Source organism: Elephas maximus, chromosome 8, assembly GCF_024166365.1.
Source record: "Elephas maximus indicus isolate mEleMax1 chromosome 8, mEleMax1 primary haplotype, whole genome shotgun sequence".
NCBI lineage: Eukaryota > Metazoa > Chordata > Mammalia > Proboscidea > Elephantidae > Elephas > Elephas maximus.
In genome coordinates this window covers 119,969,925-119,994,326 of record NC_064826.1, presented here as the reverse complement: position 1 = coordinate 119,994,326, position 24,402 = coordinate 119,969,925, and the positions used below count along the sequence as shown (strand labels likewise).

Genomic DNA, 24,402 nt, shown 5'->3' with positions numbered 1-24,402 from the left:
CTTGGCAATTCTCATCTTGGAATTGCATTCGTGTTAACTCCAGTGTGTGGAATAACTAGGACTGGCTAACAAGCAGCTTCAGGAAGAGCAAACAGATGGAGCTGAGCTGTTTGCTTGCACTTTCAGATTCAGAAACCAGTTATTGTCTATCCCACAGACAGTTATTATTGAGAGGGAGTGAGCTTTGGGGAGGTGCTGATTAGAAGTGGGTTAGAGACAGATTTTTACCTCTGGCCAATTTTGGACTATCTGTGTCCATGGAAACTGTAAGCGTCTTAAGGGCAAGGATCATATGTTGTATACTACCTTTGTATCTCCACAGCCTCTAGGACAGTGCCTTACCTATAATAAAAAAAAAAAAAAAATAGGACCTAGGAAAATATCTGTGCAGAAATAATCAAAGGATCAAACACAACATGTTTAAAGAGTAATTCTGCGGTTGAGTGTACCCTGTTTTCAGCAGGGCACTGAGGAAACTTGACCTTTACATGACTAGGATTACATTACTGAGTTTTGAGGGTTATATTCAATTTACAGTTTTTCGTCAGTGGTTGCCTGACAGATTGTTGGTTATCATTTCCCACCATTCCTCTCTGTGAACTTTCCATACTAGCCCACTGGTCCTTATACTTTTCCACCTGTGGGCTTTCCCCTGAGTACACCCCACTCCTGCCACTTGTTCAGAGTCATCCTGGGCTTGCGCTAGTGGTAGGATTAAGGAAACCAAAGCCTAACTGGGCCCTCAGAGCTGAGCTGGCTTGTTGCTGGGTCAGGAGCACAGGCCAGGGCAACCGTATTGTCCATTCTACAGCCAGTCTGATGTGAACTTCATGGAGATTGTCTTAGTCATCTAGTGCTGCTATAACAGAAATACCACAAGTGGATGGCATTAACAAAGAAGTTTATTCTCTCACAGTCCGGGAGACTAGAAGTCCGAATTCAAGGTGCCAGCTCCAGGGGAAGGCTTTCTCTGTGGGCTCTGGAGGAAGGTCCTTGTCATCAGTCTTCCCTTGGTCTGGGAGCATCTCAGTGCAGGAACCTCAGGTCCAAAGGACACACTATTCTCCCAGTGCTGCTTTCTTGGTGGTATGAGGTCCCCATGTCTCTTTGCTCGCTTCTCTCTGTTATATCTCAAAAGAGATTGGCTTAAGACACTACTTAATCTTGTAGACCTCATCAGTATAACTGCCACTAATCCATCTTATTACATAATAGTGATAGGATTTACAACATACTGGGAACTCACATCAGAAGATAAAATGGTAGACAATCATACAAGGCAATCATGACCTAGCCAAGCTGGCAGATATTTTGGGGGGACACAATTCAATCCATGACAAAGATCTTATCTAATAATGTTGGATTTCTTGCATTGTTTAACTTTTCATGCTCTTAGAGCATGAGTCAGAATCAACTCTAACAGCAGTGGGTTTGGTATAGCTTGTCTCAGCTTAAGTGTAACCAGCTGGAGGCAGGAACTGTATAGATCCTTTTTAAAAACACTTTGTATCATGGATAATTTCAAATCTAAACTAGAGAGACGAGCAAATGAAACTCCATGTATGTATCATCCAGCTTCAGTGGTGACCAGCCCATGCCAAGTCTCCCTTCCTCTTTCCCCCATTCTCTTGGCAGGAAGTGTTGCGGGACTGAACGTGGGTGTGGTGATAAGAATGGGAAGGGTGAAACGTGCCCCAGGGTCACAGGAGCCGGGCTGCAGGGGAAGAAGTCCCGGGGTCACAGGAGATGGGCCGCAAGGGGAGAAGCCCCATGACCTGAATATAGACTCGTCTGCTGGGGGGAGCCAGGTGAAGGGATGCGTTCTAGCGAATTTCAGAACCATCATACCAGGTCTGTGGGGACAAAGGATGGTGGCGGGACCAGGGCATGGGTGACGAGTTCAGCCTGGGATCTGCTTGGGTACAGATTTGTTGTCTAGTCTGCAGTGAGGACGTGCAGAACAAAGGGGCTGGGATCAGAGTCTGGACACCAGTCATAGTACAGGAGCTGAAGCTATAGTCCATCATTAAGAATAACAGTCATGGGGTAACTGCTGACACATGCTTTGTGCCTCCCAGTGGATCCATACGTGCTCAGAGCTTCACTTGGGTTACTTCATTGTTGGCCCACAAGAGTCTGACAATGTATCATTAGCCCCATTTTACCAGCAAGGAAAGTTTAGTGAGGTCGACTCATATGCTTAGTAAGTGGTAAAGCCTAGATTGTACCAGGCCAACTTGTTTCCAGCGCAGAGGTCACGTCTAGAACCTTGAGGAACATTTCTATTTACCAGACAAAGGGAAGAAATGAGTGAAAGAAGAGCCCAAGGATCCATGAGGTAACAGGAAACCAAGCTAGGGGAGGCAGCCAAAGGGTGGTCTCGCTGTAGGGGTATAGAGGCACACAGTGGGCAGGGCCCCAAGGACCACAGCTCTCTGCTTGCTGTTTGGGGTTTTTGCCACATGAGCTCCCACATTAGTATTAGTCTTAGTGGATGTCTGGACTCAGAGCCAGATACCAAAGGGCCAGTGGTTCCAGGTAGAGAGTGAGGGCTGTGGAGCGGGCAGAGAACCCACCTCCGGCAGCATGATCTCTCAGGAGTGTTGGGGCCTTACTTCGTGAGGTTTTGTTTTGTTTGGGGTGGGCTTTGTTTGCTAATTGTTTGACTTGTTTCTGATGTTGGCGAGCTGAGTGTGGTGGGAAAGAAGTCAGCACCCAGGATAGGATTTGGCCTCAGCAGGGTTGGCTGGGAAATACTGGGGCCCAGAGGCTGGCTTTATTCCATTGTGCCTGTGTCATCTCTGAACCTTAGTCCAAATCAGTGGATTTGATGAGATGTTTTCTCGGGGTCTCTCCCAGGTTTCATGACCCCACTTTGTATTGAGTTGGCATGTGGCAGAATTTCTGGTGTGCAGAGGAGAAACAGAAGTGAGGGCTTTAATAAATGTCTAGTGATGGAGGGAGTGCGTCTGAGCCCCACCTGCTGCCTTGGGGCCGGCAGCTCCGCCCACCAGGCCTGCAGTAGAAGGTGGTTTCATTCTCTCCTTGCCCAAGCAGCCTCAGGTGAGGATCACAGAAAAACTATGGAACTGTAACTTCTCTCTCTCATATAGTAACACTTTGGATTTTGCAGCCCTGCATATGGTTGCACACTTGTGCTGTGTTCTCTCTGGCCATAGGACCCTGGAGCGCATTGGGAACTGTGAGGAGAGTGAGGGTGTGCTTCACTGGTGTTTTGCTGCATGCGAGTATCCAGTGACCTCAGTAATTGTTTGAACCTCTGTCCCCAGTCAGAAGATTTCAGATTGCTAATAGATTTGAGTCTGCAAATGGCACAGATTTCTGTTTTTGGTTTGATACTTTACAGAGTTATTGAGCAGGAAGTACCGTGCCTTTTCCTAGGAATCCATAGGTGCGGTTTTCTTTGGTTCTTCCTCTCACTTTGTGCTGACCAAGGCTTGCCCCCTATAGGCCTGTTGGTTTGCACTGGCACTTGACTATCTTAGCCTATGCTCTGTGAACTGCCAGGCGTCCCGGGAGGGAAGGGAGTGCGTAAAAAGCACGTATGTGCTTCACTCAGGAGAGTCTCTACAGAAGGGAAGAAGTGTGAGTTTGGCCAGGTGGTGCTTGTGAGATGCGTGACTTGCTGATGCCAGCAGTGGGCCACTCTCCACACCTGCCTTCTCAGAGTTTCTTGAAAAGGGAATAAACCACTGGAGCCAGCAAGAGTTGGAGTGCACGTTACATTTTTTGTGTTCCAGGGGAAGTCCTTTCTGTCCCTCGCCAGCTAACATTACCAATACCTTGAGGAGAGCTGGCCCTTGACTTCCTGTTGTATGAACAGGGGAAGAATCAGGACTTTCACCACCAGAGGGCAGCACAGTCAGTCCCTGGCCCGGTCTTTGCCCATTCCTGCCTGCTGGGTCCCAGGGGAACCAAAGTCCCTCTTACCTAACTGCTATAGTCTGATCCTTTTTTTTTAACAGCCCAGCAGTTGCCAGCCCCTATTTGCATGGGTACACCATGGCAGTGATTTTGGTTTCTTCTGCTTGTTCACCATAGTTAGCACAAAACAAAGAATTTGTAAATAATGAAATCCAATCATTGCCATTTTTACCTGCAGCCTGGAATTGTGTCGCCATTTAAACGCGTATTCCTAAAAGGTGAAAAAAGTAGAGATAAGAAAGCCCATGAGAAGGTGACAGAGAGGCGCCCTCTGCATACTGTGGTGCTGTCATTGCCTGACCGAGTCGAGCCAGACATACTGCTGAACGACTATATTGAAAAGGAAGTAAAGGTAAGTTGTCACAAGCAGCAGGAAGTGACTGCCAAACTGAAAAAAAAAAAGGTAATGCCTTTTATCCACCGGGTGCTTTGAAATTTATACAACACTTTCACATAAATACCTTCGTTGACTCTTCGACTTGTCATCTTGCCTACGGTAACAGATCTAATAACTGGAAGAAACAAAACTCAGACCCGTGTCTTCTGGTTCCTTTTATAGTAGCCTTCCACGTTCTTTCTCTTGAAGGCCTGGCCATGTGTGTAGGCGTGTGCTGTGACCACCCAAAGGGGGTCATAGAGGCAGGAGAAGCACTCACATCACTTATACTTTACAGATGAAAAAAGTTACTTGATTGAGGCCCTGGAGCTATTTAGTGTCACAACTTAGAACCCAGGTCTCCTAAATTCAGTGTTCCTGAATCTGTCGTTCTATCACAGCCTGTGCCCAGAAGACTTGTGGTTAGACAGGACACGTGAAATGCATGTGTGTATTCTTACTCCCTCCCCAAAACACACGAAAATGAAAGTAAATGAATACTTTCATTTATAAAGCCACAAGGTCAGAGAACATAGGAAAAAAGATAACAGTGAATGAGTGATGTCCATAAACTTGGAAGAAGGCAACCAATAAAGGTGAGGTAGCTGAATTAGCAGAGGTCAAAGAGATGACCTGAGTCTCTTCAGAGGACACCAAGTCAGCCATGGGGTTCAGGGGAGAGGCATGGAACTGTGTGAATGTTTTTTGTAGGGCATTCCCACTCTCACCTGGCAAGATCAGATGATTAGCCTTTCCCCTTTCCTTTGAGAAATAGGAGGTTTCAACTATAGAGAAATTAAACGCGAAAGACCTGGACATGGGTACACCAGGCACAGAGAAGAATGGGATACAGACCCAGATTACAAACAAGGGAGTTAAGTCAAAGCCTGTTTACAGAATAATGAGAATACCTGATCTCATTTCTCTGACAAGCTTCCAGAGGGCCTGCAGCCAGGCCTTTTACCCAAGAGGATCCTTGCAGGGATGCTTACGTGGGGAAGTCAAACAATCCCATAGAAGTGCTGCCTAGATACTGACACTGGGGAGATTACCTCCTAATCTGCCTCAATAAAGCCCAACACTTGATAACTCCGTCCATGTACACAGAGCTCCTTAGGCAGCCCAAGGGATGAGTACACTTTTGAGGAAAACTTCTGACAAACAATAAGTAAATAACAAATGAAACAATGACAATGCAGAAAATAGGAAAAATAAAAAAATCTAAAAAATATATAATGTTCTGAGAATGATAAGAGAAAATGTTGTAACTATAAAATAACAAGATTTTTAAATAAAAAAGGCAGGGAAAAGCTTTTGGAATTAGAATATATTAAAAAATTCAATAAAGGGGTTCAAAGATAAAGTCAAGAAAATTTCCCAGAAAGGATAACCAAAAGACAAAGATAAAAAATTAGTAAACAAAAGATAAGAGAGAGAGAGAAAAAAAAGAGATGATGAAAATTAGTGATCAGTCCAGAAGATTCAACATCTGACTCATTTGAAGAAAGAATAAAGAGTGAGGAAGAAATTACTAAGAGAGTAATACAAGAGCATTCCTAGAATTAATTAAAGGACATGACTCTCTAGATTGAAAGAATCTCCCTGTAATGCATAGAAAGAAGACTCATTGCATGTGCATGAACCCATTCTGAGGAAGTTACTGAAGGATGTGCTTCATCAAAATACAAGGGTTAACCGAGAAGGAGGAAAACATGGAATTCAGAATCTAGGGGATCTAACACAGAAAAGAGGCAAAGATAATTCTCAAGAGGATAGAAAAGTCAAGAATCTGAGAGGAACAGCTCTAAAATGCAACCAGTCCTAGTGGGAAAGGGAAATATACTTTATATGTTTGGTTAGAAAAATATATTGAAGGCACAATTGGCCTCTTTTCACCTGGAACAACAGAGGAAGAAGGACAGGAATAGGAGGATATGGAACTGTGGTTAATTGGCTCCATTAACAACTGCTTCGTTTGCCATGAGACCAGAAGAATTGGATAGTGCCTGGTACCATTATTGAACATTTTGATCAAATATTCTTTAGAAGAATCCTGATCAAAAGGGGAAAAATGTAGAGCAGAATTTCAGGTTTCATGGAATCCAGAATTTCTGGAGCCATGGAGGATAGAAGAACCCCTGAAACTATTACCCTGGGATAATCTTTAAACCTTAAACCAAAAACATCCCCAGAAATCTTCTTAAAATCAAACAGTAGTTCAGCTTAACTAGTAAAAAAAATGTCTGCCTTGAGCGTTGTGCTCCATTTTATGGGATCAAATTGACAACAGCAACTCAAAAGATTAGATAGGAACCTTAGGGGGCAGTGAGTTTATGTTAATGGGGGAGAAACAACTCAGAAAAGGAGGGTGAGAATGGGGGCAAAACTCAGAGAATGTAATCACTGTTGCTGAATTGTATATGTAGAAGCCATTGAATTGGTGTGTGTTTTGGTCTGTATATTCTCAACAACAACAAAATAAATATATATATATATATATATTTTTTTTTTAATTACAGATATGCTTGAAAACCACAATGAGATTACCAGTTCACTCCTACTAGTATGGCTAAGATCAAAAAAACAGAAAATAACAAATGTTGACAAGGATGTGGAGAAATTGCTGGTGGAAATGCAAAATGGTACAGCCACTGTGAAAAGCAGTTTGGCAGTTCCTCAAAAAGTCAAACATAGAACTGCCATTAAAAAAAAAAAAAATCGCTGTCGATTTGATTCCGATTCATAGCAACCCTATAGGACAGTGTAGAGCTGCCCCATAGGGTTTCCAAGGAGTGCCCGGTGAATTCGAACTGCTGACCTTTGGGTTAGCAGCCATAGCTCTTAACCGCTACACCACTATGGTTTCCAGAACTACCATATTGACCCAGCAATTCCGCTCCTGTTTTCAAGAGAATTGAAAACAATGGTGCAAACAGACACATGTACACCAGTGTTCATTCCAGCACTATTCACAGTAGCCAAAAGGTGGAAACAACCTAAATATCTACCAGAGGATGAATGGGATAAACAAAATGTGTGTGTGTGTGTGTATGCACATACACACAATGGAATACTACTCAGTATACTACTCAGTAACACTAATGCGTGTTACAATATGGATGAACCTTGAAAACATTATGCTGAGTGAAATAAGTCAATCAAAAGGACAAATACTGTATATCTCACTTACATGAAATAACAAAAATAGGTAAGAGTATAGAGGACAAAGTAGGAGCAGGGGTTTTATCCCTGCTAGGTTGTTTCATCCCCCTAGACTTCTGCCTTCACGCAGCAGTAACGAGGCACCCTTTCTCCTCCCCACTGGAGTAATGTCAGAACGTTCTGGGTAGGACTTCCTCCACTGCCCAGGCTCTCCACTCCCTGTGGTGTCGGTATAGGCCATGTAGGGAGCAATAGAAAGGTATTAAGCCATTTCTACCTGTCTCATCCAGGGAAGTATCAGTGGAGGCCTAGTGGGAAGCCAGAACTACCATCATGCCTAGAAGTAAAGAGGGGACCCCACTTGGGTGTCATCAGAGGCCAAATGGGGAATTTGACTTTGTACCTCAGCCTGGTTGTAACAGGGTGGTTCCCCAACCCCATCGTCCTATAGGATTTGAGCAAAAGATCTAACATTATCTTATCAAAGTCCAAAGGGAGAGGAGAAAGAGAAATAATAGCCTAAACTTCCCTAATTTGCCAAAAGACAAACTTAGAGATTTGAGAAGCTGAGCAAACCCCAAACAGGGCGAGTCCAAAGAAATCCACACTGAGACACATCATAGTAAAACTTCTGAAAAGTAAAGACAGAAAAAATCTTGAAAGCAGCAAGAGAGAATTGACATCTTGCCTATAGGGGAAAAGCAATTTGAATGACAGCAGATTTCTAAACAGACATCATGGAGGCTAGAAGGAAGTGGCATAGCATTTTTTTTAATTGTTGAAAGACCCTGTAGTATCAAGGATAATAAGAGAATATTTCAAGTAACTCTAAACATACATTTGACAACTTAGGTGAAATGGACCAATTCCTCGAAAGGCAGAAAACTACCACAACTCACAAGTATGAATAGATCATTTGAATAGCCCTATAACTAATTTCCAGGGAAATTCAATATGTAATTTTAAAACTCCCAAAAAGAAATCTCCAAGCCCAGATGATTTCACTGGAGAATTTTACCTAATGTTGGAGGAGTTAACACCAATTCTACACAATCTGTTCCAAAAAATAGAAGGGGGAAAACACTTTGCAACTCATTTTATAAGGTCCATATTACCCAGATAAGAAAACTAGCCAATGATGGTACCAAAATAAATAAATAAAAATACAGGCGAATATCCCTTATGAATATAGACACAAAAATCCGTAACAAAATATTAGCAAATAAAATACAGCAGTTTATAAAAAGAATTACACTGTGGCCAAGTGGGATTTATTCCAGGTCCGCAAGGTTGGTTCAGTATTTGAAAATGTAATCCACCATATTAATAGGCTAAGTAAGAAAAGTCACATGATCATACGTCAATGCAAAAAAAGCATTTGACAAAATTCAACACTTATTCATGACAATAGTTCAGAAAAATAGGAATTTAGGGGAACTTCGTCAACCTGACAAAGATTATCTGTAAAAATATACAGGTGATGTTATTCTTAATGGTGAAAAATGCTTATTCCTTAAGATTAAGAGCAAGGCAAGGATTTCTACTCTCATCGTTCTTATTTAGCATTGCTGGGAGCTCTAGCCAGTGTGATAAGTCAAGGAAGGGAAATGAAAGGCATACAGTTTAGAAAGAAAAAAATAAAACTTCCCCTATTTGCAGATACGATTATTCAGAGATTCTCAAAAATCTACAACAAAACCTTATAGAACTAATAAGTGAATTCAGTAAGGTTGCAGGATATAAGGTAAACATACAAAAGTGAATTTTAATTGTATATACTAGCAATGAATACATGGACACCAAAATTAAAAATACAGTGCCATTTATAATTACTTTTTTTTTTAAAAGAAAAATACAGGTATAAATCTATTAAAACGTACAGGATTTGTATGCTGAAAACCACAAAACACTGATGAAAGAAAAAAAGATCTAAATACTTGGAGAGATATACTGTGTTCATGGGTTGGAAGACTGAACACAGTAAACACGTCAGTTTTCCTCAGTAGTATACAGGTTTGATATAATTCCTTTCAAAATCTCAGCACGATTTTTTATAGATAAAGACAAGATTATTCTAAAATTTATATGGAAAGGCTAAGGAGCTAGAAGGGCTAGAACAAATTTGAAGAAGAATAAAGTGGGAGGAATCAGTCCATTGGATTTTAGGATGTGTTGTCTGTATCCTAATACAGCATCAGGAATGTGTGGTAGAGGCAGAGGGATAGACACACAGATCAATGGAACAATATCATGAACCCAGAAATAGAGCCATACAAACATGACCAACTGATTTTTGACAGAGGTGCAAAAGCAAGTCGGTGGAAGAATGATGGCATTTTCAACAGAGTTATGTCATTCTATACTTGACACTTCATAAAAACTCAACATAGATCATTAAATGTAAAATATAAGACTATAAAACCTTTAGGGAAAAAAAACATAGACAATGTTTGGGATCTAAGGCTAGGCAAAGAGTTCTTAGACTTGACACCAAAGACACGATCCATAAAAGAAAAAATGGATTTAAAAAACTGACAAACCGGACCTCACCAAAATTTAAAATCTTATGCTCTGCAAAAGAGATTGTTAAGAAGATGAAAAACAAACAAGCTATAGAATGGGAGAAGGTATTTGCAAGCCACATATCTGACAAAGCATTAGTATCTAGAATATAAAGACCTCTTAAAACTTAGCATTAAAAAAAAGCAGATAATCCAATTAGAACATGGGCAAAAGACAGATATTTCACCAAAGAAGATATACAGATGACAAAAAAGTACATGAAAAGATGCTCAGTATCATTAGCCATTCCAAAACCAAACCAAACCCAGTGCTGTCGAGTCGATTCCAACTCGTAGTGACCCTGTAGGACAGGGTAGAACTGCCAGGGAGCACCTGGTGGATTCGAACTGCCGGCCCTTTGGTTAGCAGCCATAGTACTTAACCACTACGCCACCAGGGTTTCTTTCGCATTAGCCATTAGGAATATTCAAATTAAAACCACAATGTAGTATCACTACACATCTATAAAAATCTCTAAATAATGGTGACACTACCAAATGCTGGCAAGGGCAAGAATGCAGAGAAACTGGGTCCCTGACACACTGCTGGTGGGAATGTAAAATGGTACAGCCACTCTGGAAAACAGTTTGGCAGTTCCTTCAAAAACTAAACATGCAACTACCGTACAACCTGGCAGTTTTACTCCTAGCCATTTATTACAGAGAAATGAAGGCTTATGTTCACACCGAAACATGTATCTGAATGTTTATAGCCCCTTTATTTGTAATAACCAAAAGCTAGAAAAAACCCAGATGTCCTGAACAGGTGAATGGTTAGGCAAAATCTGGTCCGTCCATACCATGCAGCACCACTCAGCAATAAAAAGGAATGAACTATGAATGCATGCAACAGCTTGGATGAACTCTCCGAGAATTAGGCTGAGTGAAAAAAGCCAGAATCCCAAAAGGCTACATGCCGTATGTTTCCCTTCATAAAACATTATTAAAATAACAAAATTATAGAAATGTAGAATCGATTAGTGGCTTGCTGGGCGTTAAGGAGGAGATCAGGTGGGAGGGAAGTAGGCGTGTCTATAAAAGGACAACATGAGGGATCCTTGTGATGGATGGGTTCTGTATCTTCACTGTGTCAATATCCTAGTTGTGATACTGCACTTCGGTTTTGCAAGATGTTGCTGTGGGTAACAGGGTAAATGCCTATGTGAAATTACAATGATCTTAAAAGAAAGTTTAGTTAAAAAACTGTGCATGGAAGAAATTGTAAGTATGGTACACTGCTTGGCTTAGCAATGAAATAGAATATACATGAACAAAATAATATAAGCACCAAGTAATGATTAGGTCAAAAATTATCTAAATTGAAGAAAAAAAGGGAAATGAGAGTGGTGTTGTAAGAGAATTAAACCTTTATCTTAATCGGAAGTCAACAGATAATATCTTAAACTGATACATCCAGCAAGAATAACATGAACACATTATTTAGAAGTAATATTATAATTTTTAAAATAATTAGGAGAAACAATTAGAAGACTTAGAAGTAGTTGCCTCTGGGAAGTGGTTTATAAAGCTGTCGTTTTTTGTTACACACTTTTTGGGGCTGCTTGCCTTTTTAAACTGTACGTTTATTCTTTGATAAAATAAAAATGAATAATGACAACAACAAAATTCACCAGCAATGGGGAAATATTCAGTTCCACATTCTTCAGTGTGGCTCTTTATGGAAAGTTTTTTGTATTTAGAATGTACATTAGTAAGGTTGAGAGATTACTCGTAGGCCCTATCTTCTGAGTGTTTACCGTGTTCAGCAGCAGTTTGTTCAGCATTTCAAGTATATTTTTATACTTTATTAAGCCTTTGTAAAGTAGTTACCATTCTTCCATCACAAGCCAGCATTTGTATCAGGAATGCCCAGTACAGTGTATGGTTTGTATGGTTCACAGTGGGCACATAGGTGCTTGTTGAATGTAGGAGTGGACATGACAGCTCTAACTTGAACTTGAGGTTTGCTGGGACATTTTAATTCTGGGAGGAGACAATGGGTAGTTCATCTCACCTGTCGTAACAAACCCCAAAATCTACTTGATTAGATTTTTTTTTTTTTAGTTTATATTATTTTTTAAAAATTGAATATTCAGTTTATGTATGGATACAAAATTCAAATGGTATTCTTGGTGAAAATAAGTCTTCCTGCCCTATTTTTGGAATCATACAGTTCCCTCCCTGAAATGTGTCACTGATACCACTTTTTTGTGTCTCCTCACAGATAGTGTATCTGTCTCAAGCATACATGTTTTTTCCAAATGATTACATAGTATACGGAAACTCTGGTGGTATAGTGGTTAAGTGCTACGGCTGCTAACCAAGGGGTCGGCAGTTCGAATCCACCAGTCGCACCTTGGAAACTCTATGGGGCAGTTCTACTCTGTCCTGTAGGGTCACTATGAGTCGGAATTGACTCGACAGCACTGGGTTTGGTTTCTTTTTTTTTGGTTTACATAGTATACACTGTTTGCATTTTGCATTTTACACTCAACGGTATATCTCAGAGAGGGTTCCATATTAGAATATACAAAGCTGCCTCGTCCATTTTAATGGCTGTGCAGCATTCCATTGCATGACTGTATTATATGTTCTTCAACCAGTGCTCTCTTGATGCCCATTTGTGTCCAACCATTTCACACGTTTTACTCACTCCTATACCTGTCGGAATCGACTCGAGGGCACTGGGTTACTGGGATACCTGTCGCTTATTATACCTATAGGATGAATTCCCAGAACTTGAATTTCTGGATCTAAGGCTATATTATTTTTTAACTTGATAAACGTTGCCAAATTGCTCTTTGAGATGATTTAAACCAGTGTGTACCATCAGCAGTATATGAGAATAACTGTTCCTCCACACTCTTAAGAACACCACATTGTATCCTCCAACTTTTTGGTCTTTGCCAATCTAACAGGCATAAAATGTTTTCTCATTATGGTTTGTACTTACTATGAGTGAGGTTGAGTATCTTTAAATGTTCAAGAGTCATATCTCTTTTAAACTATCTTTCCATATCCTTTGCCCATTTTTCAACTGGGTAATTGGTTGTTTTCTTGTCCGTGTTTAGTAGCTCTAACATACTAGGTAGGTTAGGCCTTTGCTGTGAAATTTGTTGTAGATGTTACCCTCAGTTTGTCATTTGTCTTTGGTCATGGTTGTTTTAGGTTGGTTTTCTAGGAGCAAAGCCTGAAACTGGAGGTCTCATTGAATTGATTTGAGGGCGTGGTTGCTGGAGAAGGGAGTGATGAAAGCAGGATACTGCAGAGGAAGAAGATATGAGAAGCGTGTGGGCTCAGAGGCTTGTTTTAAAACGATCCCATGCTCTAAAGCCATTTGTCTTCCTTGAAGCAAGGCACCTGGTATTTTAGTCGTTGGCTGTGGAATGTGTGTGAGATGAAGGAGGTCGCGCACAAGGAGTCCCCAGGTTAGGTGTCTCCCATTTAACCCAGGGCAATTCTTTGAAGAAGGAAGCAGCTGGGAGCTATCATCAGTCAGTACTCAGAGCAGCTATAAAGAGTTCTCAGTGGCAAAGGAGATTTGAGAGGGCACCAATAGCACCCGCCATGGTCTACCTGTTGCACTTTTCAGATCCTCTTGTTTCTCACATGAAGTCCACTCCATCCAGACAAAGCTTATCCAGGATTGTTTGATCCTGATTTCTGCAAAACATTCCAGACGAACCACAGCCCCCACTGTTCCAGTGGGTCACAAGGCTGCAGCTGGTGCTCATTGTCTCGCTCCTCCCTTCTAGAGTGTCTTCTCCTAGCTTGCAGTTCTGGTGCTCCAGATGGTTTGCCTTGGGCTCTGACCCCTTGGTCACCTTGCACTTACCAGTGGGTGCTGCATTTGCCCATTTACAATTACAACAAGTCATGGGAATAGCAAAAGACACATGAGGGTGTCACCAGACATATACGTTTCTGTCCTCATTATGTGGCAGCATTGCCCACCTCCTCATGATGATCAGCCAGCCCTGCCAGAACAGTAACTCCTTTATTTATTTGTCTACAGCTCGGTCAGGCGGGCAGCTCCTAGATGGAGTCGAATTTTATAGGACTGTTGAATCCCATGGTCATGAGCCTGCCACTGTATATCCTTTACTACAGGGTGGGTTATCTGATCCGAGGTGATGTTATGTCCTATCCCATGTCAGTAGGTCATACGCTCCCTGAGCCCTTGGTTGTGAGTTGAGACATGACAGACAGTAAAAGACAAATCCATATCCGGTGTACGTGCTAATGTTAGTTAGGCAGAAAAGATTCATATTGTAGGGTTGAAGGATTCCCAGCTATTCAACTTGCCAGCAACTGGCTGGTTGGTCTCCTTAACGGATGATGCCTTATCAGGGCTGCAGGATTGCTCTTTATTGCTGGCAGGTCCAACATTCAGCAGTGGCTATGACTGGGTCACTTTGGTGAGAGTTAGCCCCTGCTATTGGGCCCATGCATGGCTTCCGTCCCTGCCACCATGGCCACTCCATTCATAAACCCATCATATAAGCCAGAGGACATGCAGGGTGAAATCTACTGGCCAAGTCATCCTTGCCACCTGGTTGTTTAGTGCTCTTTCTGCAGTGAATTCTCTCTGGTGGACGTAGAACTGTGATATAGAGGTTACATACCTATGTCTCCTCTCCAGACCTTGTCCTTGCTTTTCCAATTTTGGTCTTTCCAGGCGTTGGCCAACCAGCTAGCCATTCATGACTGCCCATAAGTCTATAATGGCCACTTCTCTCTGCACTCAAAGAAAGTTTCCCCTCACTACTGTCTTTCAGGGCCTCCCATGAAGGACCATAATGCATTGGCTTATACCCAAATACTAAGAACCAGGGTCAATTTTTTTCCCATGGTGTGGTGGTTAAGAGCTCGGCTGCTAACCAAAGAAAGGTTGGCAGTTCAGATCCTTGGAAGCTATGGGATGGTTCTACTCTGTCCTAAAGGGTCACTATGAGTCGGAATCAACTCGACAGAAATGGGTTACTGGTTATCACCTGAATATTGGGAGCCCTTTTTGCGCCCAAAGGTGTGAGCTAAGGGAGAGAGTTGGGTACAACAACATCATGTCATATGGGCTATCTTTTATGGCTTAAATGTACCCACTAGGCTTATTCCAGTGTGATCCTGCTGTGCCACTCCTATTTTATGACAGATGGTTGCTAGGCACACCTGACTTTATGACTTGGTGGATCTGACATTTCCTGCCTCATAATGGGCAGTTCTGGCTGCGCAGTTACTTGAGTCCCACAGTAAAATGCTCAAAAACATGCCAGGAGCTGCTTTTGTAATGGTGTGTAAGTCTGTTGCAGGTGGCGTGGCCTTGCCCCAGAACCCTAAGATTCTCTACTGTGACTCTCCTCTTGGGGTTTGCCAGAGCAGAAAACTCACACAGCATATTTCTCTACCACAAATACTTCCAATACCACAGGCTCTGCCAGGCTGATCGACCTAAGCAGCAAGGCTGCTTGTATTGCAGCCTGGACCTGCTGCAGAGCCCTTTCTTGCACCAGGCCCTACACAAAGGACCTTCCACACCATCCAGTAAATGGGTGGTTACAGTATCCCGAGGTGCAGAATATTGCTTCCAAAAGTCAAAGAAGCAGACCGAATGTTATGCTTCTTTCCTAGTAGAAGATGCAAGGTGCATGTGTTGGTTGTGTGTCAGCTTGGCTGGGCCATGATTCTCAGTGGTTTGGCAGTTACGATGTATTTTGGCAGCTATGTAATGATGTAATCAACTCCGTGATGAGATCTGCTATGAGCAGCCAGTCAGTTGAAAGGGAGTTTCCTTGAGGGTGTGGCCTGCCTCCAGTATATAAATGGATGTTCCAACAAGGCTGTCACTTTTGGATCCTGCATCCAGTTTGTCATCATCTGACCTCCAGTTCTTGGGACTTGAGCTTGCATCTTACCTGCCAGTCTTGGGATTTGTCAGCCTCTGCAGCCTGTGAGCCAGTGGCCTGTCCTCTGCCTTGCTGATCTTGGGTTCATCATCCCCTACAGCTGTGTGAGTCAGGAGAAGCCTCTAGCCTGATGCCTGATGCCTGACAACGAACTTGCCAGCCTCTACAGCTGTGTGAGCCGTTTCCTTGAGATAAATCACTCTGTCTCTCTCTATGCTTCACTGGTGTTACTTCTGTAGCGAACCCAGCCTAAGACATTTGGTACTGAGAGTGGTTCTAGAGAAATAAAATTGTAAGGATGAGTTTTCTATATTATTTCTCAAGTCTGGATAGTCTTAAAGGTGTTGATGACTCTACTTCCAGTAGTAAAGAGGGCACTGCTAATCCATGGCGTAGAGTGGCAATAGAAATAAGCAAAATATCACTACCAGTAGATCAAGTACTGGTTAGAGGCAAGGCTCTGGGTGATGGCATATTTGATACTTTTCTACAATCCTGTCATAATGAGAAGTATAAGGAAGCTGGTTGGTTGGTCGGTCCTACTTCCGCTAGACAAAGTAGTGAAAGAAAGAGATGAGCTCAGGGCTTCAGAGTCACAGCTCAAGCGCCACATGAACGACCTCAAAGTTGCCACTTGTGCCCTGAAAGAAAGCGTTATTTCTTCTAGGTAAGAGAGCTGATGTTGCCGAAAACCAAACCCAGAGCCTTATCATAAGAGCAGCAGAATTACAACATCAATTTAATTCCCGACCTTGAATGGTGTCTGAAGTTAAAGTGAGGTCATCGATTGGGAAGAAATGGAATTCTGAAACTTGGAAAAGTTGGCATATGAACAGATAAATGGGAAGCTGGGGACAGTGAGCCCCTAAATTCCGTTGAATTGTTCCTGCCAACAGAACCAGCCCTCTCACTCCCATCTAAAGAGATTAATCCAGCTTTGTCTGCTAAGTCACCCTCCCCAGTAAAACCATTAGCCCCTCCACTTGCATCTGCTGAGATTATCCCTGCTGTGTCTGAAGAGCCTTTGTCTGAGTCATCCCTTAGGGATGCATCTGAGTCATCACCTGGGGCATCACCTGAGGCAGATGCCTTATGAAACATTGCTGAGTATCCTCAGAACACATCCCCATCACCCATTTTTCCTTCTAGACCTATATCTAGACTTAAGTCCCAGCAAGCCCCAAAAGGTGAAGTACAAAGTGTGACACAGGAGGAGGTGAGCTACACTCCAAAAGAACGGCTTGACTTTTCTAACATGGACAAACAAACCTGGGGAATATGTGTGGGAATGGTTATTAAGGCTGTGGGGTAATGGTGCGAGGAACAAAGTTGAATCAGCCTGAGTTCGTTGATACGGACTCACTAAGCACAGGTTCTTCATTCAGTGTTTCATTTTGAGAGCTTAGGAAAGGATCTAATAGTTTATTTGGTTGGTTTGCTGAAGCATGAATTATGTGGTGGTGGCCTCCACTAAATCAAGTTGACGTACCAGACCTTCCTTGGTATACTGTAGATGAAGTTATCCAAAGGCTTAAGGAAATTGGCATGTTAGAGTGAATTTACCAGGTTAGACCCATATACACAATATGGAGTGCCCAGAAGATACACCTTTTACCACAACAGTGAGGAACAAATTTGTGAAGGGAGCCCCAGCATCCTACAAGGCTACTGTGATTGCTATTTTATGTAAGTCAGATGTGACAGTGGGAACTGCCCTAACTGGATTATGATACCTAACTACAATGGGGCTGACTGGATCCTGTGATGTAGGGGCCAAGTGATGACACTCATCAAAAAAAAGGTGGTTGTGGTTACTGTAATGGATGGGGGAGTCAAAGCAGTAATCAAAATAGTCTGACTCATATGGACTTATGACATTGGCTACTTAGTCATGGTGTCCCTAAGAGTGAAATAGTTAGGAAATCTTCTAAATATCTACTTGATCTATACACGCAGAAGAATTCTAGGTCAGCTGAATGACAGTCTAACTCAAATTGCCGGAATAGAGAGTCACGGCTCCAAAATCAATTCCCAGACTTGAGCCAGTTTACAGACCCACAACCCCTTGAGTGTACTTCCAAAAATTTATACTGTTAATCTTTCTCCCACCCATCCGCAAAGGGATCTACTACCCTTAACAAGAGTGACTGCTTACTGGGAAAAAGAAAATAATGATTTTTCAGGGATTGGTGGACACCGGGTCTGTACTGACACTAATTACAAGAGACCCAACACCAATTAGAGTGGGGACATACGAAAGTCAGGTTGTTAATGGAGTCTTAGCTCATGTCCGTCTCAAAGTGGGTCCAGTGGGTGCTGGAACCCATCCTGTAGTGATTTCCTCAGTTCCAGAATGGATAATTGGATTCGTCAGCTCCTGCAACTATGTGAGTCACAAGAAGCATCCAGCCTGACACCTGACCTAGGGACTTGGCATTTGCTGGCCTCTACAGCTGCATGCATGAGCCATTTCCTTGAGATGAACCTCTCTCTTTCTCTCTCTCTCTCACTCACTCTCTCTCTCCATATATATATATATATATATATATAGACACATACACATGTGTCCCTGGTTTTGCTTCTTTAGAGAACCCAATCTAAGACACTGAGGATTCTACAAACTGTTATGTGTTCCTGTTAGACATCCAAAAAGTGAGAAAATGACCACCAGTCGGATCTTGACACACTTTGAGATGGACCTGGGCCTGGACTCCAGGTATTACCTGACCTCCATAATCCTCTACCCTAACAAGTCCATGTTGGAGTTTGGTTCAGCATCACCTCAGACTCTCCATCTAATGCCCCTCACCAAAAAGACTTTCCTTTCACAAGTATACTTTCACCCAAGTAGATGACTGTAAGTCCATCCAGAAGGAACCAGGGGAATCACTGTTGCATATACTCACCCCATTTACATGGAGACTTGGCCTCTCCTTCAGTCAGTGTTCCTTTGTCTATGAAGTGCCTCAAGTGTGGAAACTTTGTAAGGGTACTCTTTCCATTGGAGAAGCTCACCTCAGCCTTCAGTTTGTTCTGTTTTCATTTCTTTGCTGCTGTATACCAAGCAGTATGCTGATTGGCTTCCCATCTCTTGTCCCTGGGAACACCAGTGTTCTAGGCACTGTCTCCACAGATCCCCCAGCTGTCATTTTGGCCTCGTTGGCTCTTGCAGTAACTATACCCACCCTGCTCCTGGTAGTTAGTGCTGCTACCTGGCTTCTGCTCTTTCAGGTTCCTGTTGTCCCCACTGCTACTGGGGATCCCAGTTTTATAACAGTATCTCCCATCATCACCTGCAGAGGTTCTCAGTGATACTGACGTCCCCCTCTTCAGCACATTCATTACTGCCTTGGTAAATGGAGTGTCTGTTGGGCCTCCCACGGAACATGGTGAGCTGGTGGGCTTCCTTTCTTATATAGTAGATCCATTCTACCATGCCCTCTTTGAGCCTTTTGATACTTTTATCCACAGTGAGCCACCACCTTTACCACACTTCTAGGAGCCATAGGAACAGTACATTAGAACCGCCTCTGGAGTGCCTCTCAGGGTGTTTGTAAAAACGGCTTGAGGGAAGTGTCTGACCTCCTCCAACCCTGCAGGGGGGAAGGAGAACCAAGATTAACAGCCCATCTATGAGATGGAGGTCAGACATGCCTCCTCTCTCCACCATCTTCATGAGTTCTGATACCAGCTGTCCCTCCCACAGCACTCTCTGCTGGGTTTGATAATTCATTGCAGTGGCCACACGGAACTCAGAGACCATACTCACAAATATGGGGTTTATTAGGAAATAACAGTTATAATTCAGGCTAAAGAACAGTCAGGATACAGTTCTTCCATCAGGATAGCCTCTCCCTAGCTGTGCTTGCAGGGACACCCCTCCCTGGCACTCAGTCTGCCCAAAGGCACTCAGCTTTCTCTCTCTATGGGCCAGGAAGCCCATAACACCATATCCTGCTGCCAGGTCTCCTTCCTTGGTGGTGGTGGGCTCCTTTGCTCTGCTCTGGAATTGGCTGTCATACAATTACCTGGGTGGTACAAGACCGTGGCTAGAAAGGCCACACAAAAAAGTAATTAATCGCACTGCAGTGTTAAATACTGTGACATTGAGAGTGCTCTATTGTAGACAAACATGCTCTTACCTATTTTGGTTCTGCATCCCCCTTGATCCAGCACCTCAGGACCCACTCCCACACACACTCTCCCATTCCTGCTCGTACACGTTAGACAGGTCTTATAGCTTCTTTGGCATTTAATCCCTCTTCTCCTTCAGCAGGCCCAGCAGTTCCCCAGTTATGATATGTTGAGATTAGTTCCCAGTCATGGGTCTTATAGCCGGTAGGAGTAGACCCTGGAGGAAGAAGCATTGTCACATAAGGTACCTATTTCATTTGAGGCCTCCATCTTCCATAAAGGGGGATATGGACTAATTCTGCAGGCCCAGAGGATTCAGAAGAACTTGAAGATTCAAAGTTCTCAAGTGCATTTACCTAGATATCCCCATCCCAAGTCTCCTACCCCTTCCCTCTCAGACCCAGACTCTGGCTTGGGAAACTTGCCAGTCAAGGCCAGTAGGTGGAAGTCACAGGGAAGCTGACTTGGGATCAGTATAAAAGGGACTTATATTGTTTGGAGCTCTGGTGGTGCAGTGGTTAAGAGCTGTGGCTGCTAACCAAAAGGTGAGCAGTTTGAATCTACCACCCACTCCTTGGAAACCCTGTGGGGCAGTTCTGCTTTGTCTCAATGGCAGTGGGTTTATTGTTTTATTACTTGTGATCAAGTCAGTCCTGACTCATGGTGACCTCATGCTTCAAAGTAGGACTGTGCTCCATAGGGTTTTCAAGGCTATGACCTTTTGGAAGCAGGTTGCTGGGCCTATCTTCTGAGGCACCTGCGAGTGGGTTCAAACTGCCAACCTTTTGGCTAGTAGTCTTGAGCTTAACTGTTGACGCCATCATCCTCCCCACCCACCCCCACCCCAAGTGAGATGCCTAATTAAGTAGCGAGCACACCAGACTTGGAGCTGTTTTAACCACAGGTTGTCAGGAACACCCAGAGGTGGAATTAGTTGATGCCTGTGAGGATAAAAAAAAAAAAAAAAAATTATCATGTTTCATCTGATTGAATCCTAGGGCCGATTCAGACAATGTACTGGCTAGTCAAATGTCCTCCTCTGTGACTGTCCATTGTGGCCATTCGTCTTGTAGCTGTGCATTCCAGTTCATTAATCAGTACAGCACCCCATGCCACTTCAGTTTCCATGGCTGTGGACTGGGCGCTGACTTGCTGTAGGAGGCGCTGGGTATTGATTATCACCCAGAGGCTTCCCTGGGAGACAGATCATTGCCCTGCCACCCAAGGTAGATGAGGAAGCCATTAGAAGACCTGTCCAGCCTAGAATTATATAATAAGCCTGCCAGGAGGATAGCTGTAATTTTTTTTTTTTTGCTATAAAGTTGTTTTATTAATAAGTATAAATATTTTGCAGCCAAAAAAAAAAAAAAATCTCAAAGGAGATTTCTTTGTAGACAGTGAGCCTGAGTTTGAAGTGTGGTGGCCAGATATTAGGTGACACTAAAAGGCAAGATGTCGATGGTGACATTGTGCTGTACCAGGCCATGTGGTTCCTGAGCGATTCTGGTAAAGGGTGTATAGGTATGATATCAGAGGCTTCTCTTATTTCAGTAAAGCACTTGACGTTTAACCCTCTCTTAGTTAATCTTTTTCATTACCATTTGAATGAACACATAAAACATAATTTTGAATGATAGAAAACTAGAAGGGATAGCTAAAAAAAAAAAATACAGTATATTATTAATCATAATTTAAAAATTTTTAGCAAATGAAATCATTAGGTACAGCTATTAAGATGAAATTTAATACTGAGAAAAGTAGTAAGTGCCTGAAGTTTGGTTTACAGGAGCATATAAGAGGACAGAAAGGCCTAGGCTAACAGCAGATACGTGAATACATTCTGGAATGTTAATTGATGACAAGCTGGTAGTTTGATATGCTACCTATTTATTCTTTTTTTTTTTTTCTTAATTGTGCTTTAGGTGAAAGTTTACAGCTCAAGTTAATTTCTCATGCAAAAATTTACATTAGTTACAATACCACAATGTGACAGCACACTCTCCCTTTCCACCCTGGGTTACCTGTGTCTAATCAGTTCCTGTTCCTTCTTGGCTTCTCATCCTGCCTTTGGACAGGAGCCGCCCATTTGGTCTCATGTAGCTGATTGAACTAAGAAGCACATTCCTCACCAGTATTATTTTATGTTTGAAAGTCCAGTCTAATCTTTGTCTGGAAACCCTGGTGGCATACTGAGTAAGAACTATGGCTGCTAATCAAAAGGTTGGCAGTTTGAATCCACCAGGTGCTCCTTGGAAACTCTATGGGGCAGCTCTGTTCCGTCCTATAGGGTCGCTGTGATTTGGAATCAACTCGATGGCAACGGGTTTGGTTTTATTTTTTGGTAATCTTTGAAGAAAATCCTGGTGGCATAGTGGTTAAGTGCTACAGCTGCTAACCAAAGGGTTGGCAGTTCAAATCCGCCAGGCGCTCCTTGGAAACTCTACAGGGCAGTTCTACTCTGTCCAGTAGGGGTGCTATGAGTCGGAATCAACTCGATGGCACTGGGTTTGGTTTTTTTTTTTTGGTTTGTCTGAAGAGTGGGCTTCAGGAATGGTTTCAGTTCTGGGTTAACAGAGAGTCTGGGGGCCTTAGTTTTGGGGTTCCTCCAGTCTCTATCAGACGATTAAGTCTGCTGTTTTTATGTGAATTTGAGTTCTGCTCCGTGCTCCTTCTGCTCTAGCTGGGACTCTCCATTGTGTTCCCTGTCAGGGCAATCATTGATGGCAGCCAGGCACCATCTAGTTCTTCTGGTCTCAGGCTAGTGGAGTCTCTGGTTTATGTGGACCTTTTGTCTCTTGGACTAATATTTTCCTTGTGTCTTTGGTGTTCTTCGTTCTCTTTTGCTCCACGTGGGTTGGCTGCTCGCAAGCTTTTAAGGCCCCACATGCTACTCACCAAAGTGGGATGCAGAACATTTTCTTAATAAACTTTGTTATGCCAGTTGACCTAGATGTCCCCTGAAGCTATGATCCCCAGACCCCAGCCCCAACTATTCTGTCCCTCACAGTATTCGGATGTGCTCAGGAGACTTCTTAGCTTTTGCTTTGGTTGTGCTGTACTTATTTATTCTTAAGGTGCTCTAATTGTTGGTGGAGAGGGGTTCCCAGCCTTCTAGCCTTCTTCTTAGGGAAACCATTACACAGGTTTGTTTCATCCTCCTTTACTCTCCCTCCCCCCTCCCAACTACATCTACAACTTTTTGGATTAAGTATTCATTTCCCTTGGAGCTGGCCCACACACACTGACAGCCCCAAGTCCCAGACACAGAATTGCCAAGAGATGCCACCATGGACACTTTTGCCAGGCAGACACCAGCATATGGGCTTTTGGTCTCACTCTGTAGATCCACCCTTGATGCAAGATATTTAAGGCACTTAATTTTCTTTAATAGGATAGAAGGTTATTCCAGCTTTGCCAATCTAACTAGTTTATCTGAACTAGGCTTGCTGAGCCCTGTCTGTAAAACGGGGATAATACCAACATGGGCTGTGTTGAGAATTACACATGGTGGGATGCGTGGCATTCCTTGGGTGATGTCTGGAAGGGCAGACATTCAGGTCTTAGTGATGCTTATTCCTTCCTTTCCTCTTTGTTAGCAGTAAGATAGGGAATGGTCTGTTTTGAAAGGTAATTGTTAAGCTCTCACTGTGAGAACGGAAAGCTTATTTCATAAAACTGGGTGAGGCAGAATATTGTTTCGGGGAATTCGTTCTTAAAAGTTGCAAGAACAGACGTGGATCTCTCCTCTTACTCTTATCTTGTCTCCCCCCCCCGGTCTCCCTGGCTTGCATTCTGCCTGACCCTTGACTTCGATTCTTGTCTTTGAAAAGTCGTGCCCACCATATTTCGGGACTAAATGGTTCAGTTTGTGTTTGTCCAAGTGAAGTAGACTGGCAGGGCATTTGCAAAGTGATACCCATAATGAAATTTAAAAGTATGATTCCTTATCATTTAAAACTGAGCACCTACAGACTGGAGATTGCTCAGACTGAGGGACAAAGCAGGCTGGGCCATTATAGTGAATTACCAAACCGAAGCAGGGTAACCTGCTCTCACTTGTCAGTTTATCCACTGTTGTTCACAGCTAAATTTTTGGTAGACAAGGTGACCATCTCACTACGTGGAAGAGGGAACTGGGACACAAAGGGATGTCTGACTGGCTCAGTTTGTACAAGGCATGATGGCAAATGTGGATTTAGTTTGAGCTTTGCCGGATGGGTATCTTAAATTTTGAAAAGCCACTCTCAAAAAGGCTGAGAAAAATATAACTGGTAAGAGTCTAATATCTAAAATATGTAGAAAACTTCTATAACGTAACAAC

General features: G+C 42.9%; 1 protein-coding gene across 5 annotated transcripts in view; it reads left to right on the top strand.

The window, feature by feature from the left end:
- Positions 1–24,402, top strand: part of CCM2 (CCM2 scaffold protein) — a 101,340-nt gene that overhangs the window by 51,165 nt on the left and 25,773 nt on the right. For 3 of the 5 annotated variants that reach the window (XM_049894219.1, XM_049894222.1, XM_049894218.1), the window contains exon 2: positions 4,124–4,297. The exons of the other annotated variants lie outside the window; for them this stretch is intronic. In XM_049894219.1, coding sequence (XP_049750176.1) covers positions 4,124–4,297 — 174 coding nt within the window. The remainder of the gene's footprint in view (positions 1–4,123; positions 4,298–24,402) is intronic. 5 annotated transcript variants of the gene reach the window in all.